This window comes from Miniopterus schreibersii, assembly GCF_964146895.1.
Source record: "Miniopterus schreibersii genome assembly, chromosome: 7".
Lineage (NCBI taxonomy): Eukaryota > Metazoa > Chordata > Mammalia > Chiroptera > Miniopteridae > Miniopterus > Miniopterus schreibersii.
Window position 1 is genome coordinate 26,084,734 of NC_138108.1, and position 16,656 is coordinate 26,101,389.

Below are 16,656 nucleotides of genomic sequence, written 5' to 3' on the forward strand. Positions count from 1 at the left end.
CCCCAATGACTGCCCCTCTGTTTAGCACTCATGGACTCAACGCCCACAGGTACTCCTGACTCAGACTTAGCAGCCATGTAGAAGAGTGCACAGCTAGATCCTGAGGGAAGGCGATACAGGCGAAATCTGGGGAGCTCTGGGCAGGCTTCCTTCTACTCCGGAACCCCTACGCCCTCCAGCTTCCTAGGTCCTAAAGGTTGATATGTTTTAAATTAGTTTCTTAAAATATACACACACACACAATAATGTATAAATATGTGACTGTGACTGTTTTCTTACGTCATCACCAACAAATTGTTCTTTTAAAGTTTGTTTGTTATAACAATTTGGAATTACGTTTTTGTTTTCTTGTTTACTTTTTTGTAGTTTGTCTTCTCTAATAAGAACATACAGCCCAAGACCAGAGATCTTGCCTGTCTTGTTCAGCATTGTGTGTGTAACACTTTTGTTTTTATGACTGCACTTTTTATGTGACTATGTATGATGCCTGTATAGACATGTTTTTAAGTAGTTACAGAAGGAAAGAAAGTGTTGGATTGAGTTGGGTAGCAGGATTTAGTAAAGGATTTTTTTGGTTTGTTTTAAAAAATAAAATGGTTAAAAGAATGCCTAAACTAAAATGATGATAATTATTAAAACTGGGTATTGGGGTTCATAATATTCTTTTTACTTTTATATATTTGACAACTGCCATAATGAAAAAGTAAAAAAAACACACAAAACCTTAATTTCTCCTTTTGAGGTATTTATTTATAATATTTTGCCTATGTCTTCCTCTAAGCATTTGATTTATTAGTGGATACTTTTGCTGTATTAAGCAATGTAGGGTTGTTTATAAATTAAATAAATATGTAGTGAACACCCATTGTTCCAGGAACTTTGGATAGAGCAGTGAGTGAGCACAAAGGCAGAATTCCTTGTCCTCATGAAGCTTATAAAGTTGATAGGTAACAATTGATAGGAAAATTTTATGGATTAACTCATTAGTAAATAGTTAAATTATGTAGCTTTTAGGCTGGGTAGGATAAAAATTTATGTATAGCAGGCCCTTGAATGATGTTTTGTTCAGTGTCATTTCATTATAATGCTGATGAGATGCTGTGGGAACTAACTTGGGTTTACATCTTTTAGCCTGTGGTAAAACTGGTTTTGTTATCTGTCATTTTGCTTAAAGTTGCAGAACATTAAGTGAGGAGTTACTGTTCTTCAGAGTAATTTGGAAACTAAATTTCAAATCACCTGTACAGTTAAATAGTAGGTTTTAAATGGGAGGGAGATGGGAGTTTGTTGTACTAATCTCTCTTATGTAGGCTGAATGTTTTCCATTGGGAAAAAATTTTAAAGAGCAAGTTTTATTATAAACAGCCTGATTCTTAAATTGTTTTAATTTCTCATAAATCTACTTCTTCATGCTACAGGACTGTAGTTTCCCTTTGTCCTACTAAACGTAACTAATTTCATATTTATTAGTATCTTTCCTACCCTTATATACATACTATAAGAGTAAAAATCTTTCATGTTTCCTTATACCTTTATTTAATATTATATAGACAGTATATACCTGGGCCCTTTGGTGACTGATGTGATAAAAGTGTTTGAAATGTAACATAGTTAATGTAAAAAACCCATTTCTATTTCAGTGTTTTTGTCATTTTTTTGGTAGTTTTTATATTTGATTATTAATAGTCTCAGAAATAAAGTGTATCCCACGTTACCTGGTTTTAAAATCACTAAATACTTGAATAGTCTTTCAATTAGTTGTTAAGGACATTATCCTCCTAAACTTGTTAAAAATTTCTTAAAATGTAGCGGGTAGTTTTTTTTTAATTGCATCAGAAGATCTACAGGTTCATTTGGGCTGCAGTGCTTCATCTGGTGTTACTGTTCCTTCTTTCTCAGATTTTTACCTTTAAATTTTTCATTTTAAAATATGAAGAGTTGGTATTTCTCCGAGATTAACAGTTTGCCTTGTATTACTTAACATAGGGTCACGTTTTTCAGTGGAGTAGAGGTCGTATTCACATGGGTTTATTATGCAAAGCATGATGTGTTTATTGAACATAATTATTCTTGTCCCTAAAATGCATTAATTCTAAAAAGTTCATTAATTTTTATTATTTATTTACTCATGAAGGAACATTTGTGACCATTTATTATATAGTAGATCACCCAGGGAACAGCTGCCTTTTAAATTCTGTCCTCACAAACTAGTTGATTTACTCTTAATTCTCAGTAATACATTTATTTAGTAACTTCATAGGACACTTGCACTTCCGCAGTTTGTAACTTTCTGTGGATGGTAGAAGTTGCAGTTGCATTAAAGGGAAGAGGTGCCTGCATCATTACAGCTGTGCTCTAATAATTACTTTCTCCATAAAGCCTTTGAGTCAGAGCTTTCAGGGGGAAAAAACACACCCAAGTTATAAAGGGCTCAGATTTTGTATTCCGCTCAAACTTTTAGACATGTATTTCAGATCAGGAGTTTAAAAGTTTACTGGCCTCTAATGCCACAAAAAAACCCCACATATATCCTGTGTTTTTATGGACTATAGATCTTTGACAGCTAGTTGTAACATTTGTCTTTGTTTTCTATGAATATTTCTATCCTTAGTTTTTTAAAAAAATCTTTTCTTTCCACCTTCAGAAGAGCTCCTGATACACTGTGATATGACACCACAGTGTAGACCTATGTTCTTTTTGGGCGCAACTGTGTCTTTTTTTAATATTTGTATTCCCAGCACCTGGCACATATAGTGGTTCTTACTTGTCGAATGAGTGAAATATTGAATTATTTGTCTTTTTATTTTTGGTAGGGCTTTTCCTTTCTTAATAGATACCTCAGTCTACGTGGGCCTTGCCAGGAATCGTTCTACAATTTAGGTCGTGGCCTTCACCAACTGGGCCTGAGTCACCTTGCAATCCATTATTATCAGAAGGCCCTGGAGCTCCCTCCACTGGTGGTAGAGGTATTGTATGATTTACTTCAGAAATTGGGGAGCCATTTCATTTCATACGTAGATAATTGCATGAGGTAGGAGGTTCTCAGTGAGTCTCGAGGTAGGGGAGAGTGGTGTTCACCAGACTAACACAGGTTCAGAGTTGGTGCCAGTGCTGGGTCTTAGGCCACTCAGCAAACGTCCCGGGGTACACCAAGTCTAGCTGCCAGCCGCTGGGCGCTCGCAGACCTTTGTGGTGGTGCCGGGTCTCAGTGAGTTGTCAGGGTGAGACCAGCAGAGTTTATCAGGCCCAAACAGTCAAGAAGTGGCCGTGTGAGGGCTGTGCACCAGCGTGCGAGGGAAAAATGCCCCCCTCCTAGGGCCACACAACTCAGTCTGTCCCACTCTGCCAGGAGCCCAATCTTGGCAGGGTGGGGCCCTTGGGAGTCGGGAGAGGTGGAGATGCTGATCAGGCTTGGGGGAAGGTGGGGAGTATGCCCCCACTCCAGAGCCACACCCTCAGTCTGTCCCAGATTCTGCAAGCCACCAAGGGTCCAGAGGGTGGGACTAGCAGATCTACCAGGAAGGGGAGGCACCAGTCAGGTTCATAGGAAAGTGGGGGAAATGTCCCCCACCTCAAAGCCATACAGCTCAGTCACTGACACCCTTAGTCTGCCCAGACATCTGCACCTTGATCCAGGCAGCTGACTCTGTAGCAGGGCCTGAGCTCCTCAGTGTAGGGGTAAGGTGCCCCCACAGTGGGGGGCTATTGCTTTCCCCCAGGCTGACACTGCAGAGGGGAGTGCTCCACCCAAGAAAGATGATGTCTTTTATGGTTTCATTGTTTAGCTCTTAAATCCTTAATTCATGTGGAGTTTATTCTGCTGTGGCTTGTGAGTGAGACCTTTTTTTTTAACTTACTGGTTAGATATTTTAAAATACTTGATGATTCAGTTACTATAATGATTAACTGAATTAGCATTATCTGATAAAAATTTAAATCTAAGGTAGATGCATAATTTTATAATTTTTTTTTAGTATTGTGAATTTTAATGGCTTTTGAACACCTAGGAAACTGTTATTTACCATAAAATTGTCCGGGTGTCAGTTTGAAATGTAACTCATTCATGCTTTCTCCCCCTAGGGTATAGAAGTTGACCAGGTAGACTTACGAAGAGATATTGCATACAACTTGTCTCTCATTTATCAGAGCAGTGGGAATATTAGAATGGCCCAGAAGCTTCTGTATACCTACTGTTCTGTGTGAGGCACCTCAGCCGGGAAAGGGGTATTGGTAGCTGCTGTGTGCGGATCTGTATTTTCTGTCTCAAGGCTTATTATTAACCCCAAGATAGTAATGATAATTTTAGAATTATTTAACATGTGTTTTGTATTAACATATCATAATGATCTTTTGGTAGATATGTAAAAATGATCATTTCTAAAAGAATTTGTATATTATTCTGTCATTTTCCTTTAGCATTTTTTTAGTACAATTGTCCCCAAAGCTGAAATGGACTGAAGTAACCTTTGAGTTGCCTTGGAATTGAAAACACTAACTTTTCACTCATACTGTTTATTCAGCTGTGCATGTGTTAAACACCTTCTCTCTACCAGGCACTGTGACAGGTGCTTGGAATACAGAGTGAGACAGATGTGACCCTCAATACAATTCCTTAAACACAGAACTTGAGCATGTTTATTTGAAAGAAATGTTTGTTACATTTCTACATACGTTGTCATTGTCAGTCATTCATTTCTTAGTGCCCTGTTACTATGGCAAAAGAGGTTGCTTATTAAAGGAAAGACAAATTGGGAATTTTTCTGATGTCAACACAATTATGTAATTCACTTATCTGTAACAAAATTATTTAAAATGGTTAAGTGGTAGGAAGACGGATAATTGAGTTAATTTTTTCTTTTCATCTGTGTCTATCTTAGCTACATAGACTGAGACCTGGGAGGCTGGGCTTAATTCAGAACATTGTGTTCCGAGGCAAATTAAAAAAATGCATTACAAGTGTTTGACAATAGCTTTCTGACAAAAAAAAAAGAAAAAGAAATGAGAGAACGATGTTCATTAATGGAACCTGGTTTTCATTTCAAGATTACTCGGGATGTAGGAAGGCTGGTAATTGTATATGTGGAATAAAGTGTTGTTGATAAAGTAAAAAAAGAAATAGATGAAAACCTTTATCTTATCTCAAATATTGTATGTTCTTGAATCTAAGATAATAATGCCTGTTAGATATACTATTGGTTTAAAACAGCATTTCAGAGTTTCTTTTTAGGGGAAAATAAATGCTGTAAATATGCATGTGGATTGTAAAACCTAGTCCAATTGTGGGAGGAAATAAGTATGAGACAGGATCAAAAAAATACAGTGGGGGCTTTTTAGGGATTCTTACCACTGTTTACACTGTGTACATAACTTTGTGGTTGAGAAGCAGGATTTGTATGTAATAAGTAAATTTATTGTCCCTCTGGCTATATGTGTGTATGTATATGTATATATAATTTAAATAAAGTTTATTTTTATAATTAAAGTGAATTATTTCATATGCTTATATAATCGTTATAATCTCCATCTTACGTATGAGATTAAGCAGCGTGTTCACGATCACTAGCAAACCATTCCTTACTCAGAGATGTTCCTGCAGAGGAACACACTTCAGCACAGGGTAACGACATAAAAATTTGTGCCTAAGTTTTATTTTAGAAAGAGAAAGGAGGCTTCCAGGCCCTTAACCTATTAAAAGCCTCTGTAGAAAACATCTTTTGGGGCGTCACTTTAAAAACTGATACTTTCTTACCCGTCCTTACCTCCGCCTTGGACGGGGTCCTGACAGCCCCTCCACAGAATGAGCTTCTTTTCCACTGGTCACTGTTGGCTCAGCAAGAGCCTGCTCCTGAACCAGTCGGAGCCAGTCAAGAGTTTCCTCCCTCCTTCCCTGGGGATTTTAAAATTGAGGTAGAGCCTTAATGTGGGGCTGAAACTTCATTTTCTGTTTTTCCTGTGGGCCAACTAGCAGTTAACCCATTGTGTTGAGAAAGAAAAAGGGCCTAGACATTAAGAGCAGAGTCGAGAAACAGCAAGAGCACATTTTCCAGTTTTCTATTCCTGTCCTTTCTAAGGCTGCATTTTTACCCTTAGATTCTTCCTATAAGATATCCCCAATTCTATAATAAATTCCACTTTAAAGTTTACGCTAGCTTGAGATTTTCTGTTATTTGCACCAAAAAAAGTCCCTTATCCCATTTTTCTTTTCATTTAGCAATGATGCGTTTCAGCTGTTTTCATAAGGAAGGGCACAAGTGAATTCTTCATTCGATTCTCTAAGATAACTGTCCTTCCAAGAGATTCTCTGTCGAAAATAAGCCAGCATGCGGCGGGGCTCCCCAGGAAGCAGGTATGGGGGGCGCTGGTGAGTAGCACTTGTGAGGAGAAGCAAAGCAGGCTTGGGCGTTTGAGGAAACCCTCTGAGGTGACAGATTCATACAAGCAAGTGGGGGGGGCACTCAAAGGGAACAGATCTAATGCAGAAAGAAAAATAGTGTAATTAATAGCCCCAGATGAGGAAATATTGTATACATAAAGTGAATGCTGTAAAAGAATGCTCAAGCCCTGGCCAGTTTGGCCCACGGACTGAAGGGTCTCAGGTTCGATTCCGGTCAAGGGCACGAACCTCGGTTGCAGGTTGGATCCCTGGCCCTGGTCCAGGTGTGTGAGGGAAGCAACAATTGATGTCTCTCTCACATCGATGTTTCTCTCCCCTTCCACTCTCTCTGAAAAGCAATGGGAAAAATATCCTCAGGTGATGATTTAAAAAAAAAGAATGCTCAAAGAATAAGAATTTTATGAAATTAAAAATGTGACCTCCAAAATTAATTCAATGAAAGGGTTGCAGAAAATAGAATTTTAAAAAGACAAAATGGAACATTGAAGAGATGAGAAAATTTCAGCTGAGAAAATGAAAGGTTACAAAACAGTCTACAAGTTCTTTGTGGCACCATATCTTATAAATTCATTTATACTTCAAGGTAATTTGATTGCTTGGTTATAAATAATACCAGTGAGAGGAGCAAACTCCTGCAATGATTTTTATATGCAGTAGATGGCAGTGCATTTTTATAAATTTAGAATTGTACTCCATCTAATACAGTTATGCCAGCTTTTAACATTTTCCAAAAAATTAAGCTTAATTTTGGGAGGGATTAACTTTTTACTGGGATTCATATGAGTGAGGCATGGCACTGTACCCTCTCCCTTCCAGGTACTCCTCTAATCTGACTGAGGAAGGAAGAGAAACATCGAAACTCGGACCACTTCTGTTTGTGGTGGTGTGTTGTGGTTTTTTTTTAAGTAAGCCTAACAGAAGCTCTGGCCGGGTAGCTCAGTTGGTTATAGCATCCTCCCGAATGCCAAGGTTGTGGGTTTGGTTTGATCCCCAGTCTGGGCACATACAAGAATCAACCAATGAATGCATAAATTAGTGGAATAACAAATCAATGTCTCTTTCCTTCTCTCTAAAATCAATTTAAAAAATTAAAATAAGCAAAACAATAAGAAATGGGGCTCAGAAAAGGAGAGCAAACGCAGGCCACCTGTGCTGCCTCTCAGGACTACATGAACAGAGCACCAGCAGCTTCCAAACACAGGGCAGGTGTAACCTATTTTTCATTTGGATAGAAAAAAAATCTGGGGAATCCTCGTTTGCGCAAAATCATACATAAAAAGCTCTGTTTCTCTGCACTGGTCTCCCATCAGCAATGAAAGGACAGCTGGAGCCCTAATGTGTTTCTTGCCCCCCCCCTTTTTTTGTCCCTGATCAAACAGGTTAGCAGATATCAAGGTAACCACATCACGCTCGAAAAGTTTCTAATCCCACCCCTTAGATCATACCTGAAATGTACCCTGTTTGTGGGCTCAAGGTAAGCAAGCTGAGGTTAGGGTGGAAATGAGCAGGCCCCTTGGCATTTTAATAAGGACATTCAGGTGTTGAGATTCAGAAACGGGAGTTCAAGCAGGGAAAGGGAGAGGCCAATGAACTGGGAGGAAAGAGGCCAACACACAGGCAGGTCTGGCCCCGCGACTCGCAGCCGCGTGAGGGGCGAGGCCGGTCCCGCCGGGGCGCTCCTGTTTCCTCTGCGGACAGCGGGCCGACTCTGCCCCCCGGTTGCGGGGCCGGCGGGTCTGCGCGCAGCCCGACGGGCGCGTCCTGTGTGAGCACGCCCACACCCTGCACGCAGCCCAGAGAGGTCATTTTCCTAAGGACGTGCTTCGCGGTGTGAGGTCGGTCCCGCTCGGACAGATGCTTGGGAAGCTGTGCTGCGCGCGAGGCGCGGGACCGCGTCTCCCCGCAGGCGCCCCTCGCGCGGGCCGGCCGCTAGGGGGCGCGGCGCGCCCGGAGCTGCCGGGGCGAAGGCTGCGGCTGGGGGCGGGGATGGCTCGCGGAGCCCGGGGAGCCCGCGACCCCGAGCCGCCCGTGCGCCCTGCGCGCGGCGTGGTTCTGTCCGTGCGCCCCCGTGGAAGCGCTGCGAGGCACCACCTCCCGGGAGTCCTCCAGACGCGCAGAGCCAGCTCGGGGGTGAGTGACAGACAATTCACACCGGCCATTCCCGGAGAATATCAGAGCCTGGGAACATCCTGGTAACCCCGGGGTGCTCCGCGAGAGGGTGTCTCCCCCCCCCCCCGCTTGCTTTCCCTCCCCCCTCTTCCTAGGCGGTCTTCGGGGCCGCGTGTCCTGCGCGGTCGGAGCGGGCCTGGGCCGGCGTCCTCCCAGGTGCCCGCCGTGCGGGGACCCCGCTTCCCGGGCCCACCCCGAGCCTGGCGGGGCCCCCCAACGGACAGGTGGAAAATGCTGTTGGATTTGCCTACTAGCTGGTTGAAACCTATCCTCTCATATGTTTATTAAACTTTTGGATTTTTTTTTTCTTCTCTGAATTGCTTTTGTCATATCTTTTGCCCATTTTTTTTTTTCAGTCTGTCCTATTTTTCTTAATTGTAGGCATTCTTTATTTAATCTGGATTTAGGCCTTTGGATGCTTGTTTTGGAACTTCGTTGTCTTTGTAAAACTCGAATTAAGAACTTTGATGTAATCAACATCTTTTTCCCCCTTTATTGCCAACATGAAGCCTCAAAAGAAAGGTGGGCTGTGGTTAGGAAAGGAAGGGAGAGCCTGGGAAGTCAAGTGCAGTTCCTAGGAAGGTCCCAGGAGAAGGCAGACAAGCCCCCTCCACCGGGACTGAAAGTGGGGGGCCGACATCAGGCCACTGAAAGAGCCTGGGGGGAGCCTGGCTCTGGAGGCAGCACGTGGGGCCTGGGGCGGGAAAAGGCATTTCTGGCGCTAAGGCGAGACTTCTCGGGGACTCAGAGGCAGAGGTGGGTTTTGAAGGATTTACAGGCCCTTTTTGAGATGTTGCAAGGATTAACAATACAGAGTGTCCGTGGCCTGTGTGCTTGGCTGCTTAAGGGCTTTCCTGCGAGCTGCTGACTTTCCTTATGTTTCCAGTCTCATGGTGGAGCCAGAATCCGTCTCCAGGACGAGCCAAGAACCTCTGGTGCCTGACTTCATGGCCGTGGAGGTGAGGAGTCAGCGCTGGTTCTGCAGAGCCTGCTCCAGGCAGCTGGAGGCAAAAGCCTGGTGTTCTGACTAATTCTGATGGAAGGGGCTACGCCACAGAGTCAGAGAGAACAACAGGGCGATAGGGCTTTTCAGCTGATACATCGCCTGGAACAGTGAGGCAGGAGTGGCCTTGAAGGTGCGGGAAGAACTGTCGACACCTGCGGAGGGGATCAGGAACCTCCAGGCCTCACCTGTTTGGGGTCACGGAGCCTCCTTTGGCAGGAGTCCTTATTACTGGTGGCAGGCTCTGCCTGTCCAAGGGCACCCTCCCTTGGCACTGGAAAGGTTCTCAGCGCTGAGGGGCTGTCAGCAAGTGGACTGGGGGCCAGGCTGAGCCAGGTAGACGCTCCCCAGCACTCACTCCGATCTTCGCTTGAATCCAGGCCAGGAAGCCCCCGTAGGCCTTTTTCTAGGTGGGAGGGGTGGTGAAAAGCTAACACAGGGAGAGCCATGCCTCAAGTTACTGGTCCCAAGTAATTGTGTTTTATTAGTCATTCTATGAGTTAATACTTATAAGGTCTCTGTGGTTTGAAAACAAAAAGTTGCTTTTAGTTGGTATACCCTGTGATGAGCCTATACATTTCCAGAGGTTACTGGGTGAGAGTAGTATAGATGTGTGGCACTCGTGTGCCAGAGACCCAGGGCTCGTTGCAACAGCCCCTTGGACCCACATTGTTGGCAGTGGGCTGAGGAAGGTGTCCCACCCACGTGCTCATGTGCTGTCTGTGTGACACAGACCTCCGGGGTTCTCCAGGGCTCCGGGAGGGGTGAGGTCAGGGCATTAAAAACAGGATAGTGCTTGGCACTGCCCAGCACCCAGCCTAGAAATGGAAAGAAGGGTAATATGGAAGGTGAGGGCTAGGAAAGCCATGTTGTCTGCACCTGGGAACAGCAGAGCTCTAGAAGCGCAGACGTTGAGTGGGTGTTGGAAGAATGTGGTCAGGGACCCATGACTGGAGGTGGTGCTGTCCAGTGGAGCCGTCTGTGAGGATGTGAATGTTGGATGGTCATGATTTCCAACCTGGTGGGCACTAGCCATATGTGGCTATTGAGCTCTTGAAATGTGGCCAGTGTGACTAAGACACTGAATTTTAAATTATAATTAATTTTAATTAAAATGGGAAGAGCCATGTTGGCTGCCATATTGGAATATACAGATTTGAGGGACCATAATAAGGAATTCTTAATTAATGGCATTATATATCTGAATTTTAAAGTCCTTATGCATTTCCTGTAGTCCCCAAGAGGTGGAGTTAGATTTCCGACCAGGGCACATACAAGAAGCAACCAATGATTGCATAAGTAAGTGGAACAACAAATCAATGTTTCTCCCCCCGTCCCCCCGCCCCTCTGTCAATAAATAAACATTTAAAAAGTATTTCCTTCCTTTTTAGGGCTGAATAACATTCCATTCTACATTATACCAATTTTGTTTTTCCATTTATCAGTGGACATTTGTGTTGTTTCCACGTTTTGGCTGTTGTGACTAAATGCTATGAACACTGCTGTGCAGGTATCCGAGTCCCTGTTTTCAATTCTTTCTGGTATACCTGGAAGTGGTGTTTTCCCCTTTAAATATATAATGTCTGAATAAAAAGGTTTTGTGAGGTAGGATGAGGTGGGAACCAATCTTTGTTGTGCAAAAGGCCAACTAACTAGCTTATTGTCTCAGTGGATTTATAGAATAATCCTTACCACTGCTTTAAAATGCCACCTGCAATGTCCATTCTGCTTGACCAGCACCGTGATGTCAGGCTCAGCAGGACACTTATACTCACAAGGCTACCAGGCCACACCGGGCACAGCCCCGCTTCATTCTGCAGAGGACACTAACAGGAACCACAGGATGTCAGCAGCACAGCATCAGGCCAGGAGCTAGTCTCTGGCCCCCAAGTGACAGCGTAGCTATAAGGGAACAAGGTCACACAGGAACCAAGACCACCGCAGGAACCAACAGTGTCCGTAAGAGCCCATGAATGTCACTTTCAGGGCCCCACAGAGGTCACATGTGGTTACCAGGCGTCTGAACCGCACAGGGAAGCCCCGAAGCCCTGCCTCCCCCCGGTGTTAGTGTCCTCCCAGCCTAGGGGCAGTGCACTCATTAGGGGTCGCCTTACTACAGGCAGCACTGCCGGTACCACAGCTGACACCCTCTCAGGCTTCCAGGCAAATGATGCCGGGAGAGGGTAAATCCGAGGTCTCTTCCTCGTGGAAAGAGAGAAAGGGATTTGCTAACTCTTTATTTACACCGTCTCTATCACATACCCAATTCCAATGGTGACTATTTCTGGGCTTTCTGTCTTGTTCCATTAAATGTTTGTCTATTTTTAAGCCAGTACCAAATTATTTCAATATTGGAACTTTATAACATTTTCATTTCTAAAGGATCGGTTAGTGGAAGTGCAGTATAATTAGGGAAAGGGCTCAAATCCTAAGTGTAGGGGCCAGTGGATTACTTCAAAGTGGACACAACCCTAAAATCACCTCCCAAATCAAGAACCAGAGCATGGCCAGCCCGCCCACGCACGTGCCGGGGAGCCTGCCCGTGAGGTTTGGACTGGGTCGGCTTGGTCAAGCTGGTACTTCCTGCTTCCCAGAATCCCCGTGGCCCCATGTTCCAGTGGGCAGGGGAATTTGCTCTGACAGCCGTGGTTAGGTGTGGGACAAACGCAGAGGTGCTGGTGTCCATGTCACCCTTGCCCTTCTCTGCCTCCAGCTCATCGCCTTATGCCAGCTCCGCTGCCCCAAAGTAAAAAAACCTACGCATAGGGCACAGCTTCCCCCAGGTGTTCACAGCTGCCCTCAGCTCCCACCCTGGCCTGGGCACGCCCAGCGCTCCAGGCTTCCCCAAGCCCTGTGTAGGATCAGCAGGCTGCTCTACGCAAGGACTCTGGCTCACCAGAGCGAGCAGTAAAGTCAGCTCCATCTTTTTATGTTACATATAAAAATTTGACTGGTGGGCTCATCAACCTCTGAAAGTCTTATATTTGATATTCTCTCCAATTTCATAATTGCTCATTTGATTTAGGCCCCGATAGTAGCAGCAGCAACTACCATTACTTGAACAATTAAGCCAGGTATTGTGCCAGCTTTTACATACATTTAGTTTGGATTAGCTTATCTACCATTCAATATTGGAAATAAAAAGATAAAGCTGAATTTATGCCTTGCTGTAGTGAGGGAGAGCTGTGGTGGTCAGGCAGGGTCTCCTGGAGCACAGAGTCTTTGTACTTATCGCTTCCTTGGACATTCACACTCTCTCAGACACCTTATATAAGTGTAGGGATACTAGTCTTATTAAAGATGCACTGCTAATTACCCAGCAAAGGGTACAAGTTTACAACACAGTGGTAGAGTTTTTACCATTTTCCAGGTGATTCTATTTCCAAGGATTATCTCCTGGATGCTAGGCTGGGACAGTTCACTGAAACAAAGTATCATATCATTTAGTTGCTGTATCATAAAGTCCTGCACTAAATGCTTTTTTATTTTACTGATTTCAGAGAGGAAGGGAGAGGGAGAGAGAAACATCAATGATGAGAGAGTGTCACTGATCGGCTGCCTCCTGCATGCCCCCTTCTGGGGATTGAGCCCACAACCTGGGTATGTGCCCTGACCCGGAATCGAACCGTGATCTCTTGGTTCATAGGTCGATGCTCAACCACTGAGCCATGCCAGCTGGGCCTCACTAAATTTTTGATAAAATGTACTTAGAAAAATAGGCAAGTATCATGCGACAGCAACTATTATCATACAACAAATTAATATAAATTTATTGGGTGGAAAATGGGGAAAGAAAAAGATGGGGTGCTTTTGTATTGATAATCAGAGTCCTTAAAAGGATAAACTCAGGTCCACAATCTTCAGCCCACATCGAAGACTTCATGCTCTGAAGGCTGTGGAAACATACCAGCCCTGGTTGCTGGGCTCAGGGAATCACGGCAGGGTAGCTAGAGATGAAGCTCCTCGGTCAAGGACATCACTTTCTCTCCATTTCAGGATGATACTTCTTGGGCACAAGTCTGAGATTCTGTTTATTCTCCCACCGATGTAGAATAGACTGGTTGGACATGGCGTTCTGCCTTTTATCTTGGTCCTGTTGGAAAGAAAGCACACCTAACACTGCTCAAAACTAACTGCACAGCTGAGGACCTATTTTGTCTTTATATCATTTATTCATCAAGGTAGGTGGTGCTAATCTAGACAGTCTGGGGGAGGTGGAACTTTTAAGAAAAAATTTAGTTCATTGCTTTCCTTGCAGTAGTTTAAAGAAATCTACAGATTAGTAAAGAGAATAGCTGATGAGGAGAGAACTTCTGTAATTAGAACTGCTTAAGACGGCCCTGTCTAAATGCCCTACCTCTTCCCAACATCTGCTTTCCCGGGGAAGCTGCTGCAACCGGTTTTTTGTCAGCTCAAGTTGTAGGCCATCGAACCTGCACTTAAACCAGCGGTGAGCTTCTTCTAGGTTAGCTGTTATCTGAACATAAACGTTATTAAAAGTTACAACAAACATAAGGTTTTTGTGTATTAGTTCAAGAGACTTTTTACCTACGTATTAAAAGACCCAGATTCTGACTAGAAGGTTCTTGCAATCTGTTTTCATCACACACACTCTCGAAGTGAGATGGGAATTTCTGAATATGCAGTTAATGCACGCAGGCTGCTGCTTCTAGGCCTCTGTTAGCATCTCCCAGACAGGCACTAAGGCAGGACAGATCGAGGAGAGAGACAAGAATGAAGGTGCACGACTGCCCTGAGGATGCAAATGGTCGTTCCAACCATAATTTGAGTTTTGAATTTTATTTTCTAAGACTAAGCACTTCTCCAAAGTCCCTACACTGTAAAGGCTGGATTTTTCTATTGTGCTTTATGAAAATAGAGTGAATTATTAAAAGTGGACCAGCTTACTGCAAGTTGTATTCTTTTTATTTCCTTTATCATAAAAATATCTTATGCTTTATTTAGCTAAGCACACGTGTCCAGATTGTTTTTCAGACTTAAACAGTCCCTCTGATATGTTGTCTTTGAGGATGGACTGGAATCAGTATTCATTTACTTGACAAATATTTTCTGAGCGCTGATATATGCCTGGCACTTCTCTAAGTCTTTGGGATACTTTGGTATTTTGAAGGTAGAGCCAACAGACGTTTATTTTATGTGACGGTTGCTTCAAAACAGAACCTGTCCTCTAGAATAAGAAGTAAAACGACTGGTTTCCCCCTTTGATTACTTGCTCCCTGGACAGCATTTTCATTTTCTGACTCTGAACTCTGAGAGAGTGGCGTTTCTCTCTCTTGCCTGGGAGAAGGCATGTGCCATGAGAGTGGGGGCTTTGTCTGGCTAGTTCACCCTGTAACTCCATCACCTGTGCCTGCCGTATAGTTCGTCCTCAGTAAATGTGCTACTATGTATTGTCCTCCATTAGCCAGGTCACAGTGTAGGTGTAACATAGTGAGATAAGAAATAGAGCTCCCCTTGTTTAGCTTTTAGAAAGCTACAAAGCTAAGGTATTTTCCAGGACTGTGTGTGCATTCTGATGATACTCCCACCCCCCATCCCGAACCGAACCCCACCTTTCTCCAGCACTTTTACCAGGAGTGGAGGAAAAGATGCTTGAAATGGCATTGTACATCATGTCTCCTCCTGCGTGGCGAATGAGAAGGCAGCTAACATTTATTGAAACTTACTCTGAGCCATCTATCAGAATAACAGTGTCGTAGGCATTCACTTCCTGACATGGCAACTGATGAGTTAAAGTAAATGCAACTTCATAAGGGCACAGTGAGTGTCACAGTTGGCATTCAAACTCAGGTTTGTCACAGCCATAGTCCTTTCAATATACAATTTGTACAGTCCTGCTGGCATGTAATTTAACAGCTATAAAAGGGAAAAAGGGTGACCACTGATAGCAACATTGCTGTGATACCTAAGCTTAAGAATCTGTTTTCTTATCTGGGGAATGAGGGGTGGTAGCAGACTAATGATTTCAAAGATCCTTTCCAGCTCTAAAAATGTATGATTTTAAATACCTTCAAAAAGCCATTTAAAATATTAGAACAGAGAAAGCCAATTCACAAATTAATAGGGCCGACTTTACCCTTCTAGTTATGACTGAACCAAGAGTGCCCACTTTCATTAGCTCATGTCAGTCAATAATGCATTAAAACCCCACACCCGCTGCCCTTTCCTGCTTCTACTTAGAGGGAGGGGCTTGGACTTCAGGTTTCATCAGTATTTCAGCTTCTAGTATCTCTCACCAGAACATGAAATCTTAATCTAAACATGATTTCTTCTTTATAATAGAGCCTGTACTTAGTAAGTTACTGGTTCTTGCCTGATGTACTCCTGACGACTATGCTAACAAAGGATTTGATACTGACTGGTGTGTTTCAAGGTGGCTGTGTCTGAGGGCACTTGTCTGAGTCTCTGTGTCCATGCGCTGGCTTACCTGCTCTGATTCCACACTGGCTTCTTTTAGTTTATTCTCTGTTGCCTCTTTACATTTCCTCAGGTGTCTGACAGTTTCTTCCAATTCCTGAAAACATGATACAAAGATTTATACAAAGTCCCAATGTACCATATCAAACAAAGAGCTTCAGTATTTGTAATAAGTGAGCAAGCAAATCGTGAAAGTAAGACTGAGCACCTTCCAACTGCAGGTGCTACCCCAATACTAGGTAAAAGCTGTTGTTTTCAGTTTAACCTGCAGTATACATATGTGTATATGATTACATATTTTGATTTTGATTTATGGATTCTCCTGAAAAAAGTGATTAACATCTCTTTCCAGAATTGGAGGGATACTTTTCATAGCAGAGAGTCTCTGTTGGAAGACAACAGCTTGGTGATCGCGTGAAGTCCCTCTTCGGTGACATAACGTTATGCTTTCCATTAGGGTGGGAATAACTCAGGGTCCTGTAACAGCAACAGGAGTACCTGAGCTACAGGGGAGAACCAAGGGTACAAAGTTCCTGAAAACCATGAAATGCAGTTCAGAAATCTTACTTAGTACCTAGTATTTTGCATATGTGAGTTTTAGCTATTCTTTGGAAGAATGACTATCGTTTTTAGCTGTTCTGTCATTTTTATT

At 43.4% G+C, this 16,656-nt stretch overlaps 2 protein-coding genes and 1 long non-coding RNA gene across 3 annotated transcripts in view; 2 read left to right on the plus strand and 1 right to left on the minus strand.

Moving 5' to 3' along the window:
• GTF3C3 (general transcription factor IIIC subunit 3) overlaps positions 1 to 5,105 on the plus strand; it is a 28,534-nt gene extending 23,429 nt beyond the window's left edge. Inside the window, exons 17-18 of the mRNA XM_081143486.1 lie at positions 2,814 to 2,966; positions 4,081 to 5,105. Coding sequence (XP_080999612.1) covers positions 2,814 to 2,966; positions 4,081 to 4,203 — 276 coding nt within the window. The 3' untranslated portion in view covers positions 4,204 to 5,105. The remainder of the gene's footprint in view (positions 1 to 2,813; positions 2,967 to 4,080) is intronic.
• A 3,247-nt stretch (positions 5,106 to 8,352) lies between these two features.
• Positions 8,353 to 16,656, plus strand: part of LOC308559574 — a 33,536-nt gene continuing 25,232 nt past the window's right edge. The window contains exon 1 of the long non-coding RNA XR_013999174.1: positions 8,353 to 8,524. This is a non-coding gene — a long non-coding RNA (uncharacterized lncRNA). The remainder of the gene's footprint in view (positions 8,525 to 16,656) is intronic.
• Positions 13,312 to 16,656, minus strand: part of CCDC150 (coiled-coil domain containing 150) — a 48,174-nt gene continuing 44,829 nt past the window's right edge. The window contains exons 25-27 of the mRNA XM_081142462.1: positions 16,015 to 16,101; positions 13,924 to 14,043; positions 13,312 to 13,659 (exon numbers count right to left, since the gene is read on the minus strand). Coding sequence (XP_080998588.1) covers positions 13,543 to 13,659; positions 13,924 to 14,043; positions 16,015 to 16,101 — 324 coding nt within the window. The 3' untranslated portion in view covers positions 13,312 to 13,542. The remainder of the gene's footprint in view (positions 13,660 to 13,923; positions 14,044 to 16,014; positions 16,102 to 16,656) is intronic.